The sequence below is a fragment of the Stegostoma tigrinum genome, chromosome 22 (assembly GCF_030684315.1).
Source record: "Stegostoma tigrinum isolate sSteTig4 chromosome 22, sSteTig4.hap1, whole genome shotgun sequence".
NCBI classification, from domain to species: Eukaryota; Metazoa; Chordata; class Chondrichthyes; order Orectolobiformes; family Stegostomatidae; genus Stegostoma; species Stegostoma tigrinum.
Window position 1 is genome coordinate 22,407,098 of NC_081375.1, and position 25,766 is coordinate 22,432,863.

The 25,766-nt window shown below is 42.7% G+C and overlaps 1 protein-coding gene across 2 annotated transcripts in view; it reads left to right on the forward strand.

Annotated features, from left to right (window-relative positions):
- The window catches only part of ccdc40 (coiled-coil domain containing 40), a 70,575-nt gene extending 47,124 nt beyond the window's left edge, over positions 1-23,451 (forward strand). For both annotated transcript variants that reach the window (XM_048554780.1, XM_048554782.1), the window contains 6 exons: positions 1,993-2,162; positions 3,681-3,772; positions 9,044-9,164; positions 18,244-18,432; positions 19,902-20,060; positions 22,993-23,451. In XM_048554780.1, coding sequence (XP_048410737.1) covers positions 1,993-2,162; positions 3,681-3,772; positions 9,044-9,164; positions 18,244-18,432; positions 19,902-20,060; positions 22,993-23,229 — 968 coding nt within the window. In that variant the 3' untranslated portion in view covers positions 23,230-23,451. The remainder of the gene's footprint in view (positions 1-1,992; positions 2,163-3,680; positions 3,773-9,043; positions 9,165-18,243; positions 18,433-19,901; positions 20,061-22,992) is intronic.
- The last annotated feature ends 2,315 nt before the right edge of the window (positions 23,452-25,766 follow it).

The window sequence follows — 25,766 nt, forward strand, 5'->3', positions numbered from 1 at the left end:
TCCCATATGCTTTTATTCCCTAAAAGACCAAAATCTGTTTCTTTTGGGCTTTAATCTATTCAACAATGGGGCATCCACAACTTTCTGAGATAGAGAATTTCGAGGTCTTACAATCATTTCAAAAAAGAAATGTTGCCTCACATCAGTCCGAAATGATTGGGCTCCTTATCCTGAGACTTCCTGAGTTCTAGATTCCCAAGCTTGGGTAAACAACCTCTAGGTGTTTTTTCCTGTCAGGTTCCTTCAGAATCTTGTATGTTTCAATTTCTAAAGTTCAGAGAATATAGACCTAATTAACTTAGTTTGTTATCATACAACAATTCACTCTTCCATAGAACCAATATCATGAAGTTATGCTCTGTCACCTGCAGTGCAAGAATATTTTTCCTTAGAAATTGAAAAAAACCTGTGTACAATACTCCAGTTGTGGTTTCACCAGTGCCACATACATTTCTAGAAAGACCAGGAGCTGAACTTTATGTTTGTTAACTAAGTGTTATTTTCTTTGAATTTCATGGAAGGTTTCTTCTGCAATACCTAGCAAGTTCTTTTACTTCAGTAACTATCAATTCCACTAATATGGTGGCCTTATTTTCTGGTTCTAGCCCCATTCTATCACTCGCCATGCTCAAGACAACTCATCACTGCAAGGATATCCCAGAATTAACCAGCAGCTTTGTGCCACTGCCATCTTTAAAAGGCCATTGTGCATCCAGACAAGCACTGTTAATCCAGAACTGCCAAGCACAGTTCCTGATGTTAGGCCCACATGTGGCAGAGAAGGGAAAGTTAATTGGCACAAAGCAAGGCATCAACTATCCCTTCTCTGCCACATCTGGGGCAAAAATCAGGAACTTGGCAGTTCTGGACTAATAGTACTTGTCTGGATCACAATGGCTTTTTAAAAATGGCATTGACATAAGGATGTTAGTTAGAACATAGAACAAACAGTGCAGAACAGACCCTTTGGCCCTTGATGTTGCGCCGACCTGTGAACTAATCTAAGCCCCTCCCCCTACACTATCCCATCATTATCCATATGCTTATCCAAGGATTGTTTAAATGCCCCTAATGTGGCTGAGTTAACTACATAGGCAGGCAGGGCGTTCCACGCCCTTACCACTCTCTGAATAAAGAAACTGCCTCTTCAGGAATTTATTCAGGGATATCCTGGCAGTGATGAGCATGAATTCTCAGGTGCAAAACAGATCCATTGGGCCTTTTGAAAACAGTGCTGAATTTAAAGTCATCCTGTTTTCACCGAACCATGGGACCTTAACCAGCATTGCAGGAGTCATGAATTTTGTTTTAATAGAGATTGAAACACTATCAAGTGCTCCAGTAACAGCTGTATTCAGTTGTTAGAATTTTTGTTTCATCTCCACATGGTTTCTGAGTCTGCCAATATCAGATGCTGGAATGTGAATGCAGATGTAGAATAAGATATAAGGTGGTTTGGTGATGTGAGATGGCATGGAACAAGCATGATATATGTGCAGTGGCACAGGAGTTATGAATTAGCCTGGAGAGGGCATAGAGGTGGGTGGAGGGGGATGAAAGGAGAGATTTATAGGGTCTAACAGCCCTTTAAAAAACTGGGCTGAAGTCTTTAAGAGCAATGGTAGGCCTTCTAACCAGCATTTGACCCACTTCTAGACCACTTTCTAACACGGGAACCCCCATTCCCATCTCTCCAGAACAGAAGTTGCATTTGATGGGGTCTTTCACATGGCAGGGGTGGGGTGGTCTGAAAATTCAGGAAATTTTCCAACCCGAGCTACCTGCCTTGGCAGCAAAAATCCAACCCGGTCATAATATTATGTCACATGTGCTTTGCATAAAGATCGTAGATATCATTTTGTACCTAATCCCCTCTGACCCCCATCCTGACCACCTATCTGCCTATTTCCTCTCAACTTGATGTACACCCAGCCTGTCCTCTACTTAACAGTGTTATTTCACACAACAAATCCAACATACTTTCTTCTGTAGACATGATACAACAAGGATTGAATTCAAAGAAAGACATTGAACGTCACATACGTGCTCTGTCTAATGACATGGTGAAACTCAATGGGCTGCTAACAAAGAATACCTCCATGAAGGATGCGCTTGAGCACACAAATATATTGATGGAAAATGAATTTGTAACCGCACTGAAGGTCAGTACACATAAACTACATAACTGGTTAAAAAAAAGTTTGAAAATATACAACACCTTTCCATCATAAAAACTAGTGCATCATCATTGTTTGATTCATCATTGTACTTATCTTTAGTTGGAAGACATCCAGAGTATTGCAGTCTATTTTGGTCCTCTTGTATGGTACATGGTATAGCAGCCATGGAAATTGTTCACAGGAATGCTATAAGAATGATTCCTAGCTTTAAAAAATTAGCTACCATATAGACATGGAGAGCTGGAAGTATTTACTTCAAAGGAGCATACTTAAAAATGTTCTGATATGGGTATATCAACTAATGAAAGGGATGGATTGCATATCAAATGATAGATATTTCAGTTTGACAAATTGGGGAAGGCTAAGGGACATTATTGAAAATACACAAGACTAGTGGAAGATCTGATACTAGATGGTTCATTTCTGAGATAACTGAGCATCTTAAATGTGCGGTGTCTGCAAATTCTGGAAATGCAAAGGCAAGTTGCCTTGGTTCTTAGCTGGCACGGTGATCACGTCATATACAGGTTGACAGTCAACTTACATGCAGCCAAATGATTACCTCAAATGATTTTGATCACCACACAGAGTCAGAGGATACTTTCCAAATTGTTTCATCACTATTGGTCGTGGGTTTTGTTTTTATTTTCAATTGCTCATGAAATTAGATAGTTGCATGTGGACATAGTAGCTGCAAAAATGTTCTTGGCATTACAAATTAGACGCAGATGTTGTGATCTAACAGGACTTTCTTACCTGTATTTTTATGTTTTGAAATTTTGCCCAAAAGTTCCTGTAGAATATTTCGACTAGTACCCTTGTTTATTTTTACTTGCCTCTGAAAAGCATATAATGTTAGTTACAAATAACCAAGCTGGCCATACGAGACTTTTGGTTGCATTTCGTTTTAATGAGTTACAGCATTTTACTTTAAAGTTTTGTTTTTCCAATGGATGAATATTTTTCTGACTTAAAAGAAAAGCTATTTTGTATTTAATTTAACTTAGCAACATTTGTAAAACATTTGTTAGACAGATTGTGGCAAAGAATATTTACCCTTCGGCTTAAACGCTAAGCACATGTGTTATTTTAGCAATCTGTATTAGGTGGCTAAAACTCCAAGGGTTCATTGGAGAAAGTGCTTTGTCTACTTGTGCGTGACAGCTTGTGAATCACAAGATGAATAATGGTGCACAACATTGAATAAAATCTTGAATTAAAATTTGGTGTACACATCTAGGTATTATTCAAGATAACAAAGTGTAGAGTGGATGAACTCAGCAGGGCAAGCAGCAACTTAGGAGCACAAAAGCTGATGTTTTGGGCCTAGACCCTTCATCAGAAAGCCTGATGAAGGGCATAGGCCCGAAACGTCAGCTTTTGTGCTCCTAAGATGCTGCTTGGCCTGCTGTGTTCATCCAGCTCTACACTTTGTTATCTCGGATTCTCCAGCATCTGCAGTCCCTATTATCTCTAAGTATTATTCATTTGCCTTTTTAGGATGCTGAGCGGGAAGCTATTGATAAACAGCAAAAGCTGGACCAGCTGAAGGAAGAAAAAGAACGGCTGGTTAACAGTCTTGTGGAAGCAGAGTAAGTATACCAGTGTATACTCCGATTTTAATTTCTATTTGCAGTGAATCCAAGTGACAAACATTTATAAAGTCCCTTTGTATTGTAAAATATCCGGAGACATTCAAAATTCAGAAGATTAAGGCATGATCTGATAAGAAGTATTCAGGATATTAACATGAGAAGAGAGAATAAACTATTTACCTTGGTTGGAGATTCTAGACCGAGGGGACATAACCTGAGAATTAGGGCCAGGCCATTCAGAAGAGATATTATCAAGAACTTATATATACAAAGGGTGGTGTAGGTTTAGAACACTTCCAGATATGGTAGTTGATGTTAGTTGTTAGCTTTATATCTGAGATATACTAAATTTTGTTAAGCAAAGGCATTAAGGGATATGAGCTAAAGGCAGATATGTGGAATTAGGCCTGCGATCAACCATGATTTGATTAAATAGTGGATCAGACTCGAGGGGTTGAATGGCCTATTCCTGTTCCAAAGTTCCCAGTTTTTCTATATGTAGAACAGTACAGCACAGTAGAGGCCCTTCGGCCCACGAATCCTAAGGTCTATCTAACCTCCACCCCTACCTTATACTATCATCCATAAGCTGATCCAATAGTTGCTTAAATACCCCTAATGAGGCTGATTCCACTACCCTTTCTGGTAATGCATTCCACGCCCCGACCACTGTCTGAGTAAAGAACGTACCTCTGACGTTCTCCCCTATATTTACCTCCACTCACTTTAAAACTATGCCCCCTTGTAATAGCTACCTCCACCCTAGGACAAGGTCTCTGGCTGTATACCCTATATCTATCTATTCCTCTGATCATTCTGTACGCCTCTATCAAGTCACCTCTCATCCTTCGTTATTCTCAAGAGAAAAGCCCTCTCAACCTTCCCTCCGTTCCAGGCAACAACCTGGTAAATCTCCAGTGCACCTTTTCCAACGCTTCTACATCTTTCCCGTAATGAGGCAACCGGAACTGGACACAATACTCCAGATGTGGATGAACCAGGCGTTTGCACAGCTGGAGCATAACTTCACGGCACTTGAACTCATTCCCTCTATTAATGAAAGCTAACACACCATACGCCATCTTAACAACTCAATCCACCTGGGTGACAACTTTCAGGGAACTGTGGACACAAACCCCAAGATTCCACTGCTCCTCCTCACTGCCAAGAATCTTTCTGTTAACTCTGTATCCTGCTTTCAAATTCGTCTTTCCAACATGAATCACCTCACACTTTTCAGGGTTAGCCTCCACCTGCCATTTCTCAGCCCAGCTCTGCATCCTGTCAATGTCCCTTTGTAACCTAGAACAGCCCTCCGCACTGTCCATAACACAGCCCGCCTTCGTATCGTCCACAAACTTGCTAATCCACCCTTCCACTCCTTCATCTAAAACATTTACAAAAGTCACAAATAGGAGAGGACCCAGGACAAATCCTTGTGGTGCACAAGGGCGGCTCAGTGGTTAGCACTGCAACCTCACAGCACCAGGGACTTGAGTTCGAGTCCAGCCTCGGGCGACTGTCTGTGTGGAGTTTACACATTCTCCCCCTGTCTGCATGGGTTTCCTCCGGGTGCTCTGGTTTCCTCCCACAGTCCAAAGATGTGTAGGTTAGGTGGATCGGCCATGCTAAATTGCCCATGGTGTTTAGGGGTGTGCGGGTTATAGAGGAATGGGTCTGGGTCGGATGCTTCAAGGGGCGGTGTAGACTTGTTGGGCCGAAGGTCCTGTTTCCACACTGTAGGGAATCTAATCTAATCACTCATAACTGAGCACCCTGTTGAATATATTCCATCCACTACCACCCGTTGTCTTCTAAGGGTCAGCCAATGCTGAATCCAACTGTCACATTTCCCCCTAGCCCATGCCTCCTTACCTTCTGCATAAGCCTACCATGGGGAACCTTATCAACGCCTTACTTAAATCCATGTTTACCACATCCACTGCTCTACATTTGTCCACATATTTGGTCACCTCTTCAAAGAATTCAATAAGGTTTGTGAGGCATGATCTACCCCTCACAAATCCATGCTGACTATCATGAATCAAACTGTGCCTGTCCAAGTGATCATAAATCCTATCCCCAGAGCCCTTTCCAATAATTTGTCTACCACTGACATAAGACTAACTGGCCTGTAATTTTTGGGGTTACCGTATTCCCTTTTTTGAACAAGGGAATGACGTTTGCCTCTTTCCAGTCTTTCGGCACTATATCTGTGGACAGTGAGGATGAAAACATCATCGCCAAAGGCCCTGCGATCTCTTCCCCCACTTCCCACAGAATCTATGGATAAATCCCATCAGGCCCGGGTGACTTATCTATCTTCAACTTCCTGAAAATTCCTAGCACATCTTCCTTACTAATATCAACCTCCTCCAGCCTACCAGCCTGTTTCACACTGTCCTCTACAGATAGGTCCCTCTCAGTTGTGAATACCAAAGAAAAGTTTTCATTAAGGACCCCTTCTATCTCTTTAGGCTCTGTGCACAAATTCCCTTTACAATCCTTGATCGGCCCCACCCTTTTTCTGGTCATTCTCTTATTCCTCACGTACGTGTAAAAACCTTGGAGTTTTCCTTGACCCTATCTGCCAAGGTTTCCTCATGCCCCCTTATAGCTCTCCTAAGCCCTTTTTTCAGCTCCTTCCTGGATAACTTGTATCCTTCTAGAGCCTTCCCCCTTCCCCGTTCCCTGTTTCCTAACCTTATTTAAGCATCCTTCTTCCTCTTAACCAGTCGTCCGACCTCTCTTGAGGGCCAAGGCTCCCTCATTCGACCGCATCTTCCCTGCCTCCTAGGGTCAAACATATCGATCACACACAGTCTGCATTCCTTAAACAATCTCCACATTTCTATAGTGCTCTTCACTGACAGCATCTGTTCACATTTTATATTACCCAGTTCTTCCCTAACAGAATTGTAATTACCCTTACCCCAATTATAAATCTTACCCTGCTGTATGTACTTATCCTTTTCCATGACGATTATAAAAGTAACAGAGTTATGATCGCTACCGCCAAAATGCTCTCCTACCAACAGGACTAACACTTGGCCTGGTTCATTGTCAAGCACCAAATCCAAAGTGACCTCTCCTCGTGTTGGTCTATCTACATACTGTGTCAGGAATCCTTCCTGAATGCACTGGACAAAATCCACTCTGTCTGAACTTTTACAACTAAAATGTTCCCAATCCATATTTGGAAAGTTGAAGTCACCCATGACTACAACCCTGTGACTTCTGCACCTTTCCAGTATCTGCCTCCCAAACCGCTCCTCCGCAACTATTAGGGGGTCTGGAAAAAAAAACCCCAACAAAGTGACTGCTCATTTCTTGTCTGGGCCTCAACCCGAAATGACTCTGTTGATATATCTGCCTTTAAGTAGCTGCTATACTAGCCCTGACTAGCAATATAAGAGAAAAATTTACACCAAACCCGAGGAAATATATTTGGACATTTGTCAAAAAAGTAAGCCTTAAGGAAAGTCTTATAGGATTAATGAGGCTGAGAGATTTAGAGAGGGACTTCCAGAGTGAGGGTGACAAAGAGAAGAGAAATAAAGAAGTAGAGTAAGCACAAGATCTAGAGTTGGAAGTCCACATTTCTTTGAGAATTGTGGAACTAGAGGGAGTTACAGCAGTAAGAACAGGATAGAACATGCTGGATTTGAGCACACAGATGAAAATGTACAATTTGAGTTGTTAATTTACTGGAAGTCGATGTATGTTAAGCAAGCACATGCATAATGAGTGAGACAAGTTTGGTGGAGGCAACAGCATTTTGAAACAGTTCAATACTATGAATTTGAACCGTGATGCCCCAGGTTCATTTTTACATGACCATTTATGTTGGATTTTGGATGTGTACAAAATAGACTGCATAGAGCAGACTAGGTTAGTTTCAATTTGTTTTTTTATAGACCGAGTCGTCCCTTTAGTCAGATGATGTATACTGTGAATACAGTCCGATGACAGAGAAGGGGAGTCAGTTGCTCTTTAGGATTGCAAAAAGTAGGCAAGAATGTTCTTAAAGAGTGCACAAACTCTTTGAAACTGTCAAAGCTGTCAAGCAACTCAGAGTACAAACATTTGTTTTTATATGGCATTTTTTGGTGGAATTTAAATTTACTTTTTTTATAATCAATAAGTTTTTCTTTTAAAATACTGATATCATCAATAGACACAAGCTGCACTTATCCACTATGGATACTAGGTGAGTTGGCATGGAGAGGGGGAGGCAAAGATAGTTGTAGGAGAATGAGAAGACAAAGGGGCATGAGTTGGCATTAAATTGCTATTAAAGGCCAGGGTTTGATACCGGGGCACAGTTTAGCACATGAGATATGAGATGCCATGGATTTGGCATTGATGGGCCAAGGAGAATGTGTCAAGATGGGGCTGGAGACATGCTTCTGGTGTAATTTTCTTCTATTAAATTTCAGAATAGTGTCAGTGCACAGATGCAAGCTTTGTATTTCGGCTGCATCTGCAGTCAGCAGTTTCAGCTTTCATTCCAAGTGGCCCACCTCCCAAGGAATGAAAATCAGACCGTCCAGAGTACTTTGTCCCTGTTCAGGTTTGCAGAACTAGGAAATGTCCTGCATCCACACAACTGTGAACTAAAATAGAGAATAATACCTTAGGAGAGGGTATTTACAATATCTTTATCATGTGACCTAGGAAGGGAAGTCAGGTGGTCTGTTATTTAATTCAATTCAGTTTAAAAACAAACTACTGAAACTGTTGGAGTTTAATATCTACAAAGTAGGTAAATAACAGAATCAATTTCATAACACATTTGGAATGTGTAATTTGATTATGGGTTCTAATGATTTTCCCAGCACTTTCACATTGCTGACTTCCAACCATTCATGTTCTTCTCTTCTTCCAACTGAATAGCAATTACCGTGTCTTCATGTGGCAACCATGATGATGCTATTGAGAGTAATGTCCTCTCTCCACCTTTCAAATCAATTAATCAGGCAAAAATGTAACATAACTTAAAATAAACTAATTTAAAATCAGGTTTCTGAGAACTGAAGGGCCAAATGGCCCACTCCTGTTCCTACTTCCAATGTTTATCTGCTCTTAGTAGCTATCTGAGATAAACAGGAACTGTGTAACTGATACTTTCACTTTTAAATAGTGATCCTGACAGTGAAGCTTTTTTAATAAAAACTTCATGGAAGTCTATCTGCTTTTCATATTATGCATTCCATATTTCTACATTTTCTCTTGCAATATACTTTCATTATATATTTACATGTACAGGCGACAGATTATGCTGTGGGAGAAGAAGATTCAACTAGCAAAAGAGGCACGGTCCGCAGTTGACTCAGATGTGGGACAGAATGAGATACGAGCCATGAAAGCTGAGATTCACAGGATGCAAGTGAGTTCATCCACAAAGATGGTGCAAACCAATGAACTAAAAAACAACTTTACACACTTTGATATAGTTTGAGTTCAGTACCACCAGGTTTGAGGAAGTTCAGTTATCTAGAAAGATCGGCAAAATTGGAACTGTTCTCCATTGGAGCTGAGGCTGAAAGGCGATTTGATAGAGGCATTCATAAAAAATCATGACGATTCTAGACATGAGAGATAGGGAGAGACAGTTCCCATTGCTGAAATGACAAAAACTAGAGAACACTGATTTAAAGTGTATGGCAAAAGAATCAAAGGTGGCATGAAGAAAGACATAACAAGATGTGGAGCTGGATGAACACAGCAGGCTCAGCAGCATCAGAGGAGCAGAAAGGCTGATGTTTTGGGTCTAGACCCTTCTTCAGAAATGGGGTAGGGGAAGGGGGTTCTGAAATAAATAGGAAGACAGGGGGAAGTGGATAGAAGATGGATAGAGGAGAAGATAGGTGGAGAGGAGACAGACCAGTCAAAGAGGTGGGGTAGGAGTCAGTAAAGATGAGTGTAGGTGAGGAGGGAGGGAGGAGATAGGTCAGTCCAGGGAGGATGGACAGGTCAAGGGGGTGGAATGAGGTTATGGGTAGGAGTTGGGGGTGAGGCTTGAGGTGGGAGGAAGGACAGGTTAGGGAGGCGGGAACGTACTGGGCTGGTTTTGGTATGTGGTAGGGGGAAGGGAGATTTTGAAGCTTGTGAAGTCCACATTGATACCATTGAGCTGCAGGGTTCCCAAGCGGAATATGAGGTGCTTTTCCTGCAACCTTCAGGTAGCTTCATTATGGCACTGCAGGAGGTCCAGGATGGACATGTCGTCTGCGGAATGGGACGGGGAGTTGAAATGGTTCACGACTGGGAGGTGCAGTTGTTTAGTGTGAACCGAGTGTAGGTGTTCTGCAAAGCGGTCCCCAAGCCTTTGCTTAGTTTCCCCGACTTGGAGGAGGCCACAATGGGAACAGCAGATGCAGTATACCACGTTAGCAAATGTGCAGGTGAACATCTGCTTGATGTGGAAAGTCTTCTTGGGGCCTGGGATGGGGGTGAGAAGGGAGGTGTAGGGGCAGGTGTAGCGCTTCCTGCAGTTGCAGGGAAAAGTGCCGGGTGTGTTGGGGCTGGAGGGGAATGTGGAGCGGACAAATGAGTCACAGAGAGAGTGGTACCTCCGGAAGGCAGATAAGGGTGGGGAGGGAAAAATGTCTTTGGTGGTGGGGTTGGATTGCAGATGGCAGAAGTTTCGGAGGATGATGCGTTGGATCTGGAGGTTGGTGGGGTGGTATATGAGAACGAGGGGATTCTGTTTTGGTTTTTATTGCGGGGACAGGGTGTGAGGGATGAGTTGCGGGAAATGTGGGAGACACTGTTGAGGGCGTTCCCTACCACTGTGAGGGGGGTGTGCTGTTGCGGTCCGTGAAAAACGGGGACATCTGAGATGTGTGGGAGTGGAATGCCTCATCCTGGGTGCAGATGCTGCAGAGGCGAAGGAATTGAGAATAGGGGTGGGCGTTTTTGCAGGAAGGTGGGTGAGACGAGGTGTATTCTAGGTAGCTGTGGGAGTCTGTGGGCTTGAAATGGCTATCAGTTTCTAGGTGGTTGCCAGAGGTGGAGACAGAGAGGCCCAGGAAGGAGCTATCAGAGATGGCCCAGGTGAGCTTAAGGTTGGGCTGGAAGGTGTGGGTGAAGTGGATGAAACGTTCAAGCTCCTCGTGGGAGCACGAGGCTGCGCCAATACAGTCATCAATGTAACGAAGGAAGAGGTGGGGTTTAGGGCCAGTATAGCTATGGAAGAGGGATTGTTCCATGTAACCTACAAAGATGCAGGCATAGCTAGGGCCCATGCGGGTACCCATGGCCACCTCCTTTGTCTGTAGGAAGTAGGAGGAATTGAAAGAGAAATTGTTGAGGGTGAGGACGAGTTCGGCTAAGAGGATGAGAGTGTCATTGGAGGGGTACTGGTCAGGCCTGTGGGACAGGAAGAAGTGGAGGGCCTTTAGGTCATCTGTATGGGGAATGCAGGTGTATAGGAACTGGATGTCCAGTCCCATAAATTTTTTTTATGTAGCAGGTGATCACAGTCAGCAACACACTGCCTGAGAAAGTGGTTGCGGCTTTTGAGGGAAAGTTATTAGCCGAGGTGGAAAATTTTGCAGGACTAAGAAAGAAGGGTATGGGGGTGGAAAATGTGGTACTTAGTGATTTGCTGTTACACGGAGCCAGTGCAACCACAAATGACTGATGGCCTCCTGTAATGTAACCATTCTGATTCTAATCGAATCAACTCAAAGATGATATTAGTGAAATGCCTCACGATTATACAGGTGCACAAGGATCAACTTTTATATTTTTGTGTAAAGTAAATAGAAAGAAAACCAATTATTTCCTGATGTTTTACTCTAACTTCATGGAGAAGGAGAAGCCATATAACTGCCAATTAACCAAGAAGCCTCTGTTAATTAGAGCAAGTTGACTCCATATTTGTGATATGAAGAATGCAGGCCTTGTTTCATATAAATCATCAGAAGATTGATTAATGTTGCATTTCAATAGCATAGCTGTGCTGTAGACAGACATTCTATATCCACAATCTAACATAAGCAGTTTCAAGGAAGCCACAAACATTACAAATCATAGGCACTACAGTGATTGGAACGAGGTCAGCGAGATGGACTTCATAGAATATGAATTCCCTGATTGGGGCTGTTAACCAGGTTCAGTCAGGGAGCCCTAGCTAACAGGTATAAATAGGAAGAAACAGCATCCTCAGTTCTTTCAGTTTTTATTTAGATATCAACAGGAGTGTCCTGGTGTCTTTTTACTATATCACTATATACATGCACAGCCACGGGTGATTTGGGGAAAATATAAGCACTACTGCTGAGCCCCATTTGGGTGTAGTGGTAGTTTGGGGGACTATTTAAAAGAAAAGAAAATGAACAGGGGTGTCAGGGATCCTGTTCACTCTAGGAGCCAGCTCTGGCTAGCTGGGTCAGTGTCATGCACTAAGCGTGTGTAAATAAAAGGGCACTTAGTGATAGTAGAGTTATTTCATTGACAACGAGAGTGGGATAAATGATGTGACCATGTAAAAGTGCCTACGAGCTGAAGCACAACTGGCTTTGTTGTTAGAAAATATGGCAAGTGGAGTTTTGATTTACAGGGTATTCCAACAGAGTGAACACCCTTACCATGCCAACTGAGCTTGGGGAGTACCACTTGAGAGAAGGCAGTGCATAGCTTCACTCAGGACATATCCAGAACAGAGCAGGTGTAGAGGCTCCCAATTGAACCTGGTTAACAGCCCCAATCAGGGAATTCATATTCTATGAAGTCCATCTCGCTGACCACGTTCCAATCATTGTAGAGCCTATGATTTGTAATATGTTTGTGATCATCCTTGAAACTGCTTATGTTAGATTGTGGATATAGAATTTCTGTCTACAGCACAGCTATGCCATTTAAATGAAATATTAAATCTCCTCTCCACCTATCTTCTCCTATCAGCCCACAGAAAAACTCCAAAACAAAACCAAACTTCGACCAAATGGTTAGAATTTTCTCAAAGATGCCGGCCGGTAGTTACTGCCAGTATGTGGACTCGAAACAGCAAAAGAGTCCCACTGGAGCTAAATGGAGTAAGAGAACTCATAGATAATAAAATGTGAGGCTGGATGAACACAGCAGGCCAAGCAGCATCTCAGGAGCACAAAAGCTGACGTTTCGGGCCTAGACCCTTCATCAGAGAGGGGGATGGGGAGAGGGAACTGGAATAAATAGGGAGAGAGGGGGAGGCGGACCGAAGATGGAGAGTAAAGAACATAGGTGGAGAGAGTATAGGTGGGGAGGTAGGGAGGGGATAGGTCAGTCAAGGGAAGACGGACAGGTCAAGGAGGTGGGATGAGGTTAGTAGGTAGATGGGGGTGCGGCTTGGGATGGGAGGAAGGGATGGGTGAGAGGAAGAACCGGTTAGGGAGGCAGAGACAGGTTGGACTGGTTTTGGGATGCAGTGGGTGGGGGGGAAGAGCTGGGCTGGTTGTGTGGTGCAGTGGGGGAAGGGGACGAACTGGGCTGGTTTAGGGATGCAGTAGGGGAAGGGGAGATTTTGAAACTGGTGAAGTCCATATTGATACCATATGGCTGCAGGGTTCCCAGGCGGAATATGAGTTGCTGTTCCTGCAACCTTCGGGTGGCATCATTGTGGCAGTGCAGGAGGCCCATGATGGACATGTCATCAAGAGAATGGGAGGGGGAGTGGAAATGGTTTGCGACTGGGAGGTGCAGTTGTTTGTTGCGAACTGAGCGGAGGTGTTCTGCAAAGCGGTCCCCAAGCCTCCGCTTGGTTTCCCCAATGTAGAGGTAGCCGCACCGGGCACAGTGGATGCAGTATACCACATTGGCAGATGTGCAGGTGAACCTCTGCTTAATGTGGAATGTCATCTTGGGGCCCGGGATAGGGGTGAGGGAGGAGGTGTGGGGGCAAGTGTAGCATTTCCTGCGGTTGCAGGGGAAGGTGCCGGGTGTGGTGGGGTTGGAGGGCAGTGTGGAGCGAACAAGGGAGTCACGGAGAGAGTGGTCTCTCCGGAAAGCAGACAGGGGTGGGGATGGAAAAATGTCTTGGGTGGTGGGGTCGGATTGTAAATGGCGGAAGTGTCGGAGGATGATGCGTTGTATCCGGAGGTTGGTAGGGTGGTGTGTGAGAACGAGGGGGATCCTCTTAGGGCAGTTGTGGCGGGGGCGGGGTGTGAGGGATGTGTTGCGGGAAATATGGGAGACGCGGTCAAGGGCGTTCTCGATCACTGTGGGGGAAAAGTTGCGGTCCTGAACATCTGCCAATGTGGTATACTGCATCCACTGTACCCGGTGCGGCTTCCTCTACATTGGGGAAACCAAGCGGAGGCTTGGGGACCGCTTTGCAGAACACCTCCGCTCAGTTCGCAACAAACAACTGCACCTCACAGTCGCAAACCATTTCCACTCCCCCTCCCATTCTCTAGATGACATGTCCATCATGGGCCTCCTGCACTGCCACAATGATGCCACCCGAAGCTTGCAGGAACAGCAAGTCATATTCCGCCTGGGAACCCTGCAGCCATATGGTGTCAATGTGGACTTCACCAGTTTCAAAATCTCCCCTTCCCCTACTGCATCCCTAAACCAGCCCTGTTCGTCCCCTCCCCCCACTGCACCACACAACCAGCCCAGCTCTTCCCCCCCACCCACTGCATCCCAAAACCAGTCCAACCTGTCTCTGCCTCCCTAACCGGTTCTTCCTCTCACCCATCCCTTCCTCCCATCCCAAGCCGCACCCCCATCTACCTACTAACCTCATCCCACCTCCTTGACCTGTCCGTCTTCCCTGGACTGACCTATCCCCTCCCTACCTCCCCACCTATACTCTCTCCACCTATCTTCTTTACTCTCCATCTTCGGTCCGCCTCCCCCTCTCTCCCTATTTATTCCAGTTCCCTCTCCCCATCCTCCTCTCTGATGAAGGGTCTAGGCCCGAAACGTCAGCTTTTGTGCTCCTGAGATGCTGCTTGGCCTGCTGTGTTCATCCAGCCTCACATTTTATTATCTTGGAATTCTCCAGCATCTGCAGTTCCCATTATCTCTAAGAGAACTCATAGGCTAGCATCCAAGAGTGTGCATACATTGGAAAGTCCATCTCCAGATGGTTTGGGACAGTTAAAATGCTTGGCGACATCCAAATCAGACCCAAGCAAAATCAGACCCAATCAAGATAAATGTCTGGTTAAATAGTCACCAAAGGTTGATAATGGTGCAACTATATCAGTGATTGCAGAGTCAGTCTTTACAAAAATTTGCACTAAACTCCAACCCTTAAGTTTGCGTAAGACCTCGGATAGACTAAGAACCTATACTGTGGAACCCCGACACATTAAGGGTACAATTTCAGTTCCAGTCTCTTGTGAGAAGCAGCTGGTTCAGTTACTACTGATTGCGGTAAAAGGCTTGGGCCCAAGCATGCTGGGGCGAAATTGGTTGAGGAAAATTTAACTTGTTTGGCTCAAAATGTTTTGGTAACAAAATGGCAGCCTGAGTGAAGTCCTAGTTAAATACCTGGAGGTTTTTCAGGAAAGTTTAGGGACTATCAAAGGGTCCGAAGCCACCTTATATGTTGACCAAGAAGCAGTTCGACGATTCTGCAAGGTCTGCCCAGTGCCATTTGCCTTACTTGCGAAAGTAGAGGCAGAAATCAGAAGGCTGGAGGGAAACATCAAACCAGTACAATATGCGGAATGGGCAGAACCGGTCATACAGACTTTGTGGGGATTTCAAACAAACAGTAACTTTTTGCAGCTTGATAAATACCCCTTGCCCCGTACAGAGGACTAATACACAAAACTGGCAGGGGTGGCTATCCTTCATGAAGTTGGACATGAGCCATGCATACCCACAGTTAGGATTAGATGAGGATTCCCAGAAGTATGCTATGATTAACATCCATAAAGATTTGTACTAATATACGAGACTGCCTTTTAGGGTATCATCAGCCTGTGCCATTTTCCAACAGACCATAGAGAACATTTTACAAGGTCTACCCTAAGTTGACACTTATCTGGATGACGTGTTAACAACTGGGAAGACCAGTAAAGAGCATTTAAAGAACTTGGATATTGTGTTTAAACATTTCTCCAAGGCAGGGGTACACCCGAGGAGGGAAAAATGTGTGTTCCAGACACCCCGTGACCTACTTGGGCTACAGAACAACAAGACTGGGTTACACCCATTGGCAGAGAAAGTGAGGGTGACCAAATGTGCACCAGCTCCCACATCTGAACTGGAGCTTAGGTATTAGGTTGCTGAATTATTGCAGAAAATTAAAATGTAACCTGGCCTCCATCCTGGCACCCTTACGTTTGCTATTGAGAAAGGGTCAGCCTTGGAATGGTTTTGTAGCCAAGATGTAGCCTTTAGGGAAGTGAAGAAGCAGCTGTTATCATCTAAGACGTTGACACACTATGATCCCAAGTGAAGTGTGGTAAATGGCATGCAAATCTTCCCCTTATGGTAGTGTTGGCTCACCAGTGGCTCAGCAGGGAGGAACACCTGATAGCTGATGCCAAATGAGGATATGCCCAGTTAGAGAAGAAAGGTTTAACAGTCATCTTTGGCGTAAGAAAGTTCCACCAAAACCTTTATGGACATAAATTTGTAATAATAACAGACCACAAACTACTGCTAGAACTACGTAAAGAGGACAAGGCCAATTGTTTCAGGTCAAATTCAGCCGTGGGCTCTTGTTCTGAATGTGTATAAATACAAGTTAGAATGCCATCCAGGAGGCCAAGTGGCAAATACGGATGCCTTGAGCTGCCTCCTACTGGTGGATACAATAGAAGAGTACATTATGGGTTTTAACTTTTTGGACACCAAACTGGTCACCACTGACAATATCAGACTATGAATACAAAAAGATCCTGTCATAGGAAAACTAAAACAGCTGGTGGTGATGGAAGAACCAAAAGGCCATAACAACCAGAAGTGAAAACGTTCTGGACCTGATAGGACGGGATCAGCACAGAGGATGGCATATTATTATAGGGAGCAAGAGTGATTGTCCTGAGCAGAGGTCACCACCAGATACTGGCTGAACTCCTTCAGAGTCATCCAGGGGTTTCTAGAATTGAAGACAATGGCAAGATGTTACGTCTGGTAGTTGGGACTGGATGCCAGCGCAGCTGCATTGGCGGGGCAGTGCTCAGAATGCCAAGAAGGACAATAATTATTGCCACATTCATGGGAATGGTTGGGTAAACCCTTTTCTCGGTCACACATCATCTACGCTGGTCCTTTCATGGGCTCTATGTTTTTAGTCATTGTGAACACCCACCAAAGTGGTTGGACATAAATAGTGTTCATATGTCAAACGCGGGGATGACAGTTGAAACGTTTCAAGCATCTTTTGCAATACACAGACTCCTAGAGTTGTCAATCACAGACAACAGGCTATCATTTACTAGCAGGGAATTCAAGTATTTTGTGAATGCAAGTGGTATTTAGCATGTAAGACCAGCTCCATACCCTGTATCCAATGGTTTGGCAGAAAGAACAGTCCAAATTTTGAAGGCAGGCTTCAAGAAACAGCCTACAGCTCAACTCGATACCAAACTGCCCTGGTTCCTATTTGACTATTAGACCACTGCTCATGCAACTACAACAACAACTCCAGCAGAGTTGCCAATGGGGAGAAGACTCCACACCATGTTAAATTTGATCTTCTTAGACCTGGTGGGAAGAGTGAAATGACATCAGGAACACCAATACTGGATACAAGAGAGAGGCAGTTTACTTCAGGGGAAGAAGTTTGGTATCGAAACTATAGGAATGGTCCTGCAATGTATAAGAGGCATTGTCGGCACGAGATCAGGTCCCATGACATGCAAAGTTTGAGTAAGAGAGGCAGTCCTGAACAAGCAGGTGGATTGCATGAAAGCTACAACCTCACAAACGGGGCAGAGCAAAACGTACTCGGACCCTCAGAACATCCAGCACGGCTGTCAGAACCTGTGAGCTTTCCCCCACTGCCTGGCAGATGTCACACCCTCGATACTGAAGAAGATGAATTTTTGCCTAGATGCTGCAGGTGCAAGGGGTGAGCTATGGTGCAGTATGTGCCATCAGTACCTGAAGTAGAGTTGCAGGAACTGGATCTGGTGCGAAAATACCCTAGGAGAAGCTGTGGGGGAAAAAAACATGCCTACATCCCAGGACTCAGAGGGGAAGGATATAGTGATTGGAACAAGGTCAGCCAGGTGGAACTCATAGAATCAAAAGATATGGCAGTAATTGTGGCACACACTTGATTATTCTTTCAAGCGATACTGTAGTAGTTTTATTTCTAATGTATTTGTAGTTATTAAATTCATATCAATTGTCATGGAAGTTAACTAGATTCGTTTCACATAATTCTCAGCAACCATCTAACAACAGACGTGCATTTGTCTGGGATGAATTCAAACTAAGTTACTTGATGTAAATGGTTCTCTTACTCTGTTGTAAAATCACTGTGTAAAATCCATATTCTTGATCCAAAGATACGTCACAGTCAACTTGTGAGGCAGCAAGAGCAAATGATTCGTGAAATGGAGGCTGTTGTCTTGCGCAGGGATACAATTGTGACACGTGGAGAAGCACAAGCCAAACTGGGCAAGAAGCACATAACTAAACAAGATTGTCATAAAAGGATAGAAGACCTATGCAAGAAAATTGCAGATGTTCAAAAGGTGAGATAAATTAGATTGAATATTTCTAACAAGCCTTTGCAATTAAATAAATATGCACAATGCATTTTCACCCACTTGGAGTTTTGGCAGCTCATTGACCAATCAGATTAAATTGTTTTCTTTTATTCACTCATGGGATGTGAGCATTGCTGACCGGCCAGCTGGCCTTGAGAAGGTGCACTGCAGTCCATGTGCTGTAGGCAGGCCCACAATGCACTTAGGGAGGAAGTTCCAGCATTTCGACCTAGTGTTAGTGAAGGAGCAGCAATATATTTTCAATTCAGCATGGTGACTGGCTTGAGGGGGAACCTGAAGGTGGCAGTGTGTTCCAATATATTTGCTGTACTTTCCTTCTAGATGGACATTATTGTGCGCTTGTAAGGTGCTGTCTAAGAATCTGGTGAATTTCTGCAGTGCATCTTGTAGATAATATACATTGCTGCTACTGAGCTTTGGTGATGGAGGGAGTGGGTGCTTGTGTATGTAGTGCCAATCAGCCATTCAAGCAGGCTGTTTTGTTCTGGATGGTGTCAAGCTTCTTAAGTGTTGTTGGAGCTGCACATATTTGGGCAAGTGGGGAGTATTCCATCATATTCCTGATTTTTGCCTTGTAGATGATGGACAGGCTTTGGGGAATCAGGAGTTAAGTTACTTGAAGCAGTATTCCTAGCCCGTGACCGGCTGTTGTTGCTACTGTGTTTATGTGGTGAGTCCAATGAGTTTCTGGTTAATGATAATCCCCAGGATATTTATAGAGGGGGAATTGAGTGATGGCAACACAACTGAATGTCAAGAAGTGGTGATTAGATTGTCTGTTACTAGAGACAGTCATTTGCTGGTGTTTATGTGGCAAAAATGTTACTTGTTATTGGTCAGCCCAAGAAAGGATACTGTCCAGATGTTGTGGTATTTGAACGTGGGCTGCTTCAATATTTGGTGCTGAACATTGTGCAATCATCAGCAAACGTTCCCACTTCTGATCATATGACGGAGGGAAGGTCATTGCTGAAGCAACTGAAGATGGTTGGGTCTAGGACACTACCCTGAGGAACTCCTGCAGAGATGTCCTGGAGGTGTGATGATTGACATCCAACAGCCATAACCATCTTTCTTTGTGCCAGTTATGATTCCAACCAATAGAGGATTTGCCCCCGATGTTCAGTGTTTACAGTTTTGCTAGGGCTCCTTGATGCCATTCTTCGTTGAATGCAGCCTTGATGTTAAGGGCTGTTGGTCTCACCTCACCTCTGGAATTCAGCTCTTTTGTTCATGTTTAAACCAATACTGTAATGAGGTCAGGAGCTGAGTGGCCCTGGCAGAACATAAACTGGGGGCATCACTGAGCAGATTATTGTAGCACTTGCAAACAGCTACAGACCATTCAAATTCACTTTTTCAATTTAGCTGATCATGCGTTTCTTTACTGACTGATGTTATTGGTTTCACTCTGGTCACCGTTTTTTCCTTAGAGCATAGAAGAATCTGACAGAACTATTGAAGAGCTGAGGGAATCACAGAGAAGTGTGTGTCAGCAACTGGAAGAAAAGAAATGTCAGATTCAGGATCAGCAGTCTATGGTTGATCAAATTAATGCAAATATAGAATCTCAGCAGGAAAGAAAACAAGCGGTAAGATTTGCTTGATGAGATGGAAGGTATTCATGCTTACTTGACGTATAAAAGCAGATATTTAAATAATTAATTAGGAAACTATTTTATCTTATATGATAACTAGGTACAATTATTAAGCTAATCAACATAACTTAAGTTTAATGTTATCAAGGTATGACCGAGAATGATTGCTACCTATTTTGAAAACGGAAGTACATTTCTCAAACCTAATTCCATTAATGTGAGACATTCATTGTCTGCATTGGAGCCCGTTTTACACAGACAGAATGTGAAACAACACAGCAGAATTAGAATTAGTATTGTATAGGATTCTATATAAAGGAATGGAGCAATAAAGTAATTATTTGCAGAATGAGAAGAAAGATATTTTCAGCAAAAAGAGGTGATTCTAATATGTTTTACATTCTCACACTTCAAGAGATTTTTCTGATTTTTACATAATACACGGAAGTGTTAAACTCGTCAACATTTAGAGCTCATGTTGGCAATGAAATACCCTTCATCAAACTAAGATCCACATGTATTTTTATTATATGTTCTTCCTGCCAAAACCTTACATACCTTAATTTTTTCCACATTATATTCCAACTGCCAAGATTTTGATAACTCACTTAACCTGTGTATATTGCTGTGCATACTGTTTGTGTCATCTTCACCATTTGCCTTCCCATCTATTTTTGTGCCATTTACAAGCACATTCATTTTCCTCATTCATGTTATTCATGTATATTCTAAATAATGGCTGTCCTAGCACTGTTCCCTGTGGTACTGCATTATTTACAGGTTGCTATCCTGAAAATGGCCTCTCTTATCCCAACTCTCCATCTTCTATTAGTTAGCCAAGCTTTTATCCATTCTAATATACTACCTCTACCACCATGGGTTCTTGCCTTATTAAGTAACCTTATAAATTTGGTTATTTATCAAATGTGTTTTGGAAATCCAAATATATTACATCCACTTCTTCTCCTTTATCAATTTTGCTTGTTGCCCTTTTGAAGAATGATAATAAATCTGTCAGGCATGATTTCCTCTTTGTGAAGCCTTTTAAAAAAAGTCCTCAGTTATATCCCACATTCTTCCTGCACTGTTCTGAAGTCCTTAACTCTAATATACTTTCCATAATTGCTGGATGCCTTTCAGTAACTTGGCTAACCGCCATTGTTGAGTTTCGACAGTCGCATAACATAGATAAGGAGATATAACACACCATCCATTCTTGCCAATGTCCAAATATTCACACTTCTAATAGCGTTGTTGGAAAAGAATCAAGAGTTGAAATACTGACCCATTTTCTCCTTTCTGACATTAGTCACTGAACCTCATTTTACTGCCTCAGTCAGTATGGATACCAACTCATTAATCATAGACAGATATCAAAACCAAAGACACAAATACAGATATAATTCCATGGATCGAGAGTGGGATATAAGTCTTCCATGAGCAGATATTTGTGTTTTTTTTGTGTCCAAATTATACAAAAAATGACTGAACATAGAAACATCTCCAAGTGCTTCAGCCTGAACTTGCGATCAACCTACAGTTCTGCAGCAAGTAAAAGCGGCAGTAAAAACATGCCAGTTCCTTGTCAGTGAAAATGTTATCACACAACAGTAACACAGATACATCTGTTGTGCCACTTCCTATCACATAAGAAATTACAACAAACAACTTGGATGCAATATTTGATGCAATTTAAGTAAAACGGTGTTGCATAGATGAAGAATACATACATGTTTATTTCTATATACATACAGAACTAAAAGTAGAATCAGTGGACCAATTTCTTGAAAACACTCGATTACTTGAAGAAAAATTTACCGAAATATTTACTGATTAATGAAATGCAACAAAAAAGATTGGATTGCAGTAAATGATGTAAAAATAATATTGAATGATAACTATGATAATGCGGAGTCCTTCTCTAGACAGCAATGCATTTTCTCTGCACTGCTAATCATATTTGTTCATTCCTTCTTTACTAATCAAACATATTCATTCTTTTTCTCATTGTGTATGAATGCAACATTCATGTAACAGTTTCTTCTTTTCTGTTCCTCTTCTGAAACCAGTAACTTGTGCTCAGAAGATAATTCCACAAACACCCGCATCTTTTCCCTATTTTACCACTGCTCATACTTCACTTGAGCTTGGATGTAGTATACCAGGGTATGAATGGTACATTAGCAAATCTTAAACTGAGTTTGGATAAATTTCAACCCTTTTTAATTCACTGTGGCTTACCATTTGATTCAGTTACCCATGATGCATTGAAAAAAGAATATTTATTAAAATGTTCTAATTTATGAAGAAAGCAAATGAGCATGTTGTCTCCATTATGTACCCTGTTGCATTTAAATACATTTTGTTTTCTAATTTGATATCAATGAAAGGTTATGGTTGACAGAATGCATCATGTATAGGGTAATAAACAAATTTGATAATGATGTGATGGTGCATGGCAAGTGAAGCCATGAATCTAGTCAAAAATCTGCACCATAGATACTCTCAGTTCGCTCCTATGTGATACATAAAGCCAGCAGAGGAATACATTCCCTATTATGTTCCATAACTTGCAATGAATCATCATAGTAGGGAATGTGAGGCTTGGGAGGGAAAAGCCTCTTTTGTGGTATTTTACATTTATAATTTGACAATAATGCAACAACATTCAGCCACGCAAATGTACACAATTATAGTTCATTTTTTTTCCCTTTCTTTACTGCTTTTCCTTCTCTGTGGGAAACTCATTGTGTGAAGGAATCAAAAAATGACATTACATTGTATCATCTTGATATATAGTGAAGTAATACCAAAGAAGTACATGAACAGACTACTGAAATACATTTTTGGCTGGAGATAATAAACAGTAACTTAAATGAGACCATTAAATATCATTGAAACATATTTACTATTTCTCGTTGTTCAGAATCTGACCAAAATAGTGACATTACAGACACGACTCAAACACCTACAGGCTGTGAAAGACGGAAAGTACATACAACAGTGCAAATCTGAACAGTTACTGAGGAATGAAATACAGAAACAAGAGAATCGAATCCATACCATCAACACTATTGTTGCTCGTATCCAGGAGGAATGGCCTCAGTACCAGGGAATACTTCGTAAAGTGACACTTGCACTAGCAGCACAGGGAACAGCTTAGGTGGAATGACCATTAAAAAATACACAAAACTTGCAGCAAACTAGCTGATGAGGAAGACCAATGTGGCAGAGGAAACCCACATACATAAACATAATAACAAGTGGAATTTACTGAGACAGGGAGTGGTTTGCACACACAATGTCTAAGAAAATATTGGAAACAGTTATTTTATGAATTTGTAGATTTGTGCTGATGTGAATTGATATTTGAAATAAAACTTGATTAACTAATGTAATTTTGGTGATGAGATCATTTTACCTGAATAAAGAGAATATCTGGAAGTTATCAAATGAAAATGCAACTGAGACGGTGACATTTGGAAGCAAATGATAAAGAAAATAAAATGGCACACGGGACTGAATCTGGGACTTACTAATTTGTTGTGTGTGGAATAATAATCTTAGTTTTCTATCAACAAATGCAAAGCTGATTGGCCAACTTAGGGAGCAGAAAGTCAACAATTAATAGTTTCACATGTCGGTTTCCTTCTGACCATTAGTCAGAACACTGAGTATAGGAGTTTGGACATCATGTTGTGGCTGTACAGCACACTATTGATGCCACTTTTGGAATAGTGCATATATTCTGGTTGTGCTTCTCTAAGAACAATGGTGTTAGACTTGAAAGGGTGCAGAAAAGATTTACTAGAATGTTGCTGGAACTGGAGAATTTGAGCTCTCGGGAGAGGCTGAATAGGCTGGGACTTTCTTCCCTGAACCCATTAGAGGCTGAGGAGTGACCTATTAGAGGTTTATAAAACCATAAGGGACATGGATAAGATGAAGAGCCAAGGTCTTTTTGCTTGGGTGGAAGATTCCAAAACTAGAGGGCATAGGTTTAAGGTGAGAGGGGAAAGATTTAGAAAGGACCTGAGGGGTAACATTTTCATGCAGAAGGTGTTGCGAGCATGGAACAAGCTGCAGAGGAAGTGGTAGAGGCAGGTACAATTACAACGTTTAAAGGGCATCTGGATGGGTACATGAAAAGGAAAGGTTTAAAAAGATATGGGCTAAATGCTGGAAAATGGGGCTCGTCTGTTTGGGTTTGGTGCAAACGAGCTGGACCGAAGGGCCTGTCTCTGTGCTGTGTGATTCTATAACTCTAAATATATGAATGGTTTTGGGTCTTGAAAAGGTAAGAAAAAGGTGCTATCTAAGTTTTTTTTTCTGGGGAGAAATTATTTTGCTTCAGAGAATAGTTACTATTATGAGAGGCAATATAAAGCCAAATAAGAGAAGGTGTGGACAAAGAAATCAATTAACTTGTGCTGCATTGACCAGTTGGGTAAAGATCTGACATTCACAGGTTTAAATCATTTTGTCTGAAATCATATGCCTAAGAACTTTTTTGAAACCAATTTAAATCTGGAAGGCATTAATTTTCTTTACTCTCTGCAAAGGAGGAGGAGGAGACATTTCAAGTCACCTTTGTGAAAAACTGAAAGAACTGTGGGTGCTGGAAATCAGAAACAAAAGAAATTGGTGGAAACACTCAGCAGGTCTTGCAGCATGTGTGGACAGAAATCAGCTAAAGTTTCTTTGTACAGCCTTGAATAATTTCATTTCTTTCCTGTAATCGTAGAGTTAAAGAAATTACACCATACTAGGAGTCCATTTGAACTTTCATTCCTGTAAATGCTCTCCAGTTAACTCCATTCACCTACTCTTTCCCTGTAGTCTTTGAAAGTTATTATACAGTCATAGAGATATACAGCATAGAAACAGACCCCTCAGTTTAACTCATACATACCAATCAGATATCCTAAATAAATCTAGTCCCATTTGCGAGCATTTTGTCCATATCCCTCTGCGTGAAACAGTTGCCCATTAGGTCACTTTTAAATCTTTCCCTTCTCACCTTAAACCTATGGACTCTACTTTTGGACGCCCCAACCTGGGCAAAAGACCTTGGCTTTTCATCTTATCTTATAAAATCCTTATGATTTGAGAAACCTTTGCAAGGTCATCCCTCAGCCTCTGACAGTCCAGGGAAAAAAGCCCCAGTCTATTCCTGTCCCGCAGGCCCGACCAGGCCCCCTCCACCGACACTCTCATCCGCCTAGCGGAACTCGTCCTCACACTCAACAACTTCTCTTTTGACTCCTCCCACTTCCTACAGACTAAGGGGGTGGCCATGGGCACCCGCATGGGCCCCAGCTATGCCTGCCTCTTTGTAGGTTACGTGGAACAGTCCATCTTCCGCACCTACACAGGCCCCAAACCCCACCTCTTCCTCCGGTACATTGATGACTGTATCGGCGCCGCCTCTTGCTCCCCAGAGGAGCTCGAACAGTTCATCCACTTCACCAACACCTTCCACCCCAACCTTCAGTTCACCTGGGCCATCTCCAGCACATCCCTCACCTTCCTGGACCTCTCAGTCTCCATCTCAGGCAACCAGCTTGTAACTGATGTCCATTTCAAGCCCACCGACTCCCACAGCTACCTAGAATACACCTCCTCCCACCCACCCTCCTGCAAAAACTCCATCCCCTATTCCCAATTCCTCCGCCTCCGCCGCATCTGCTCCCACGATAA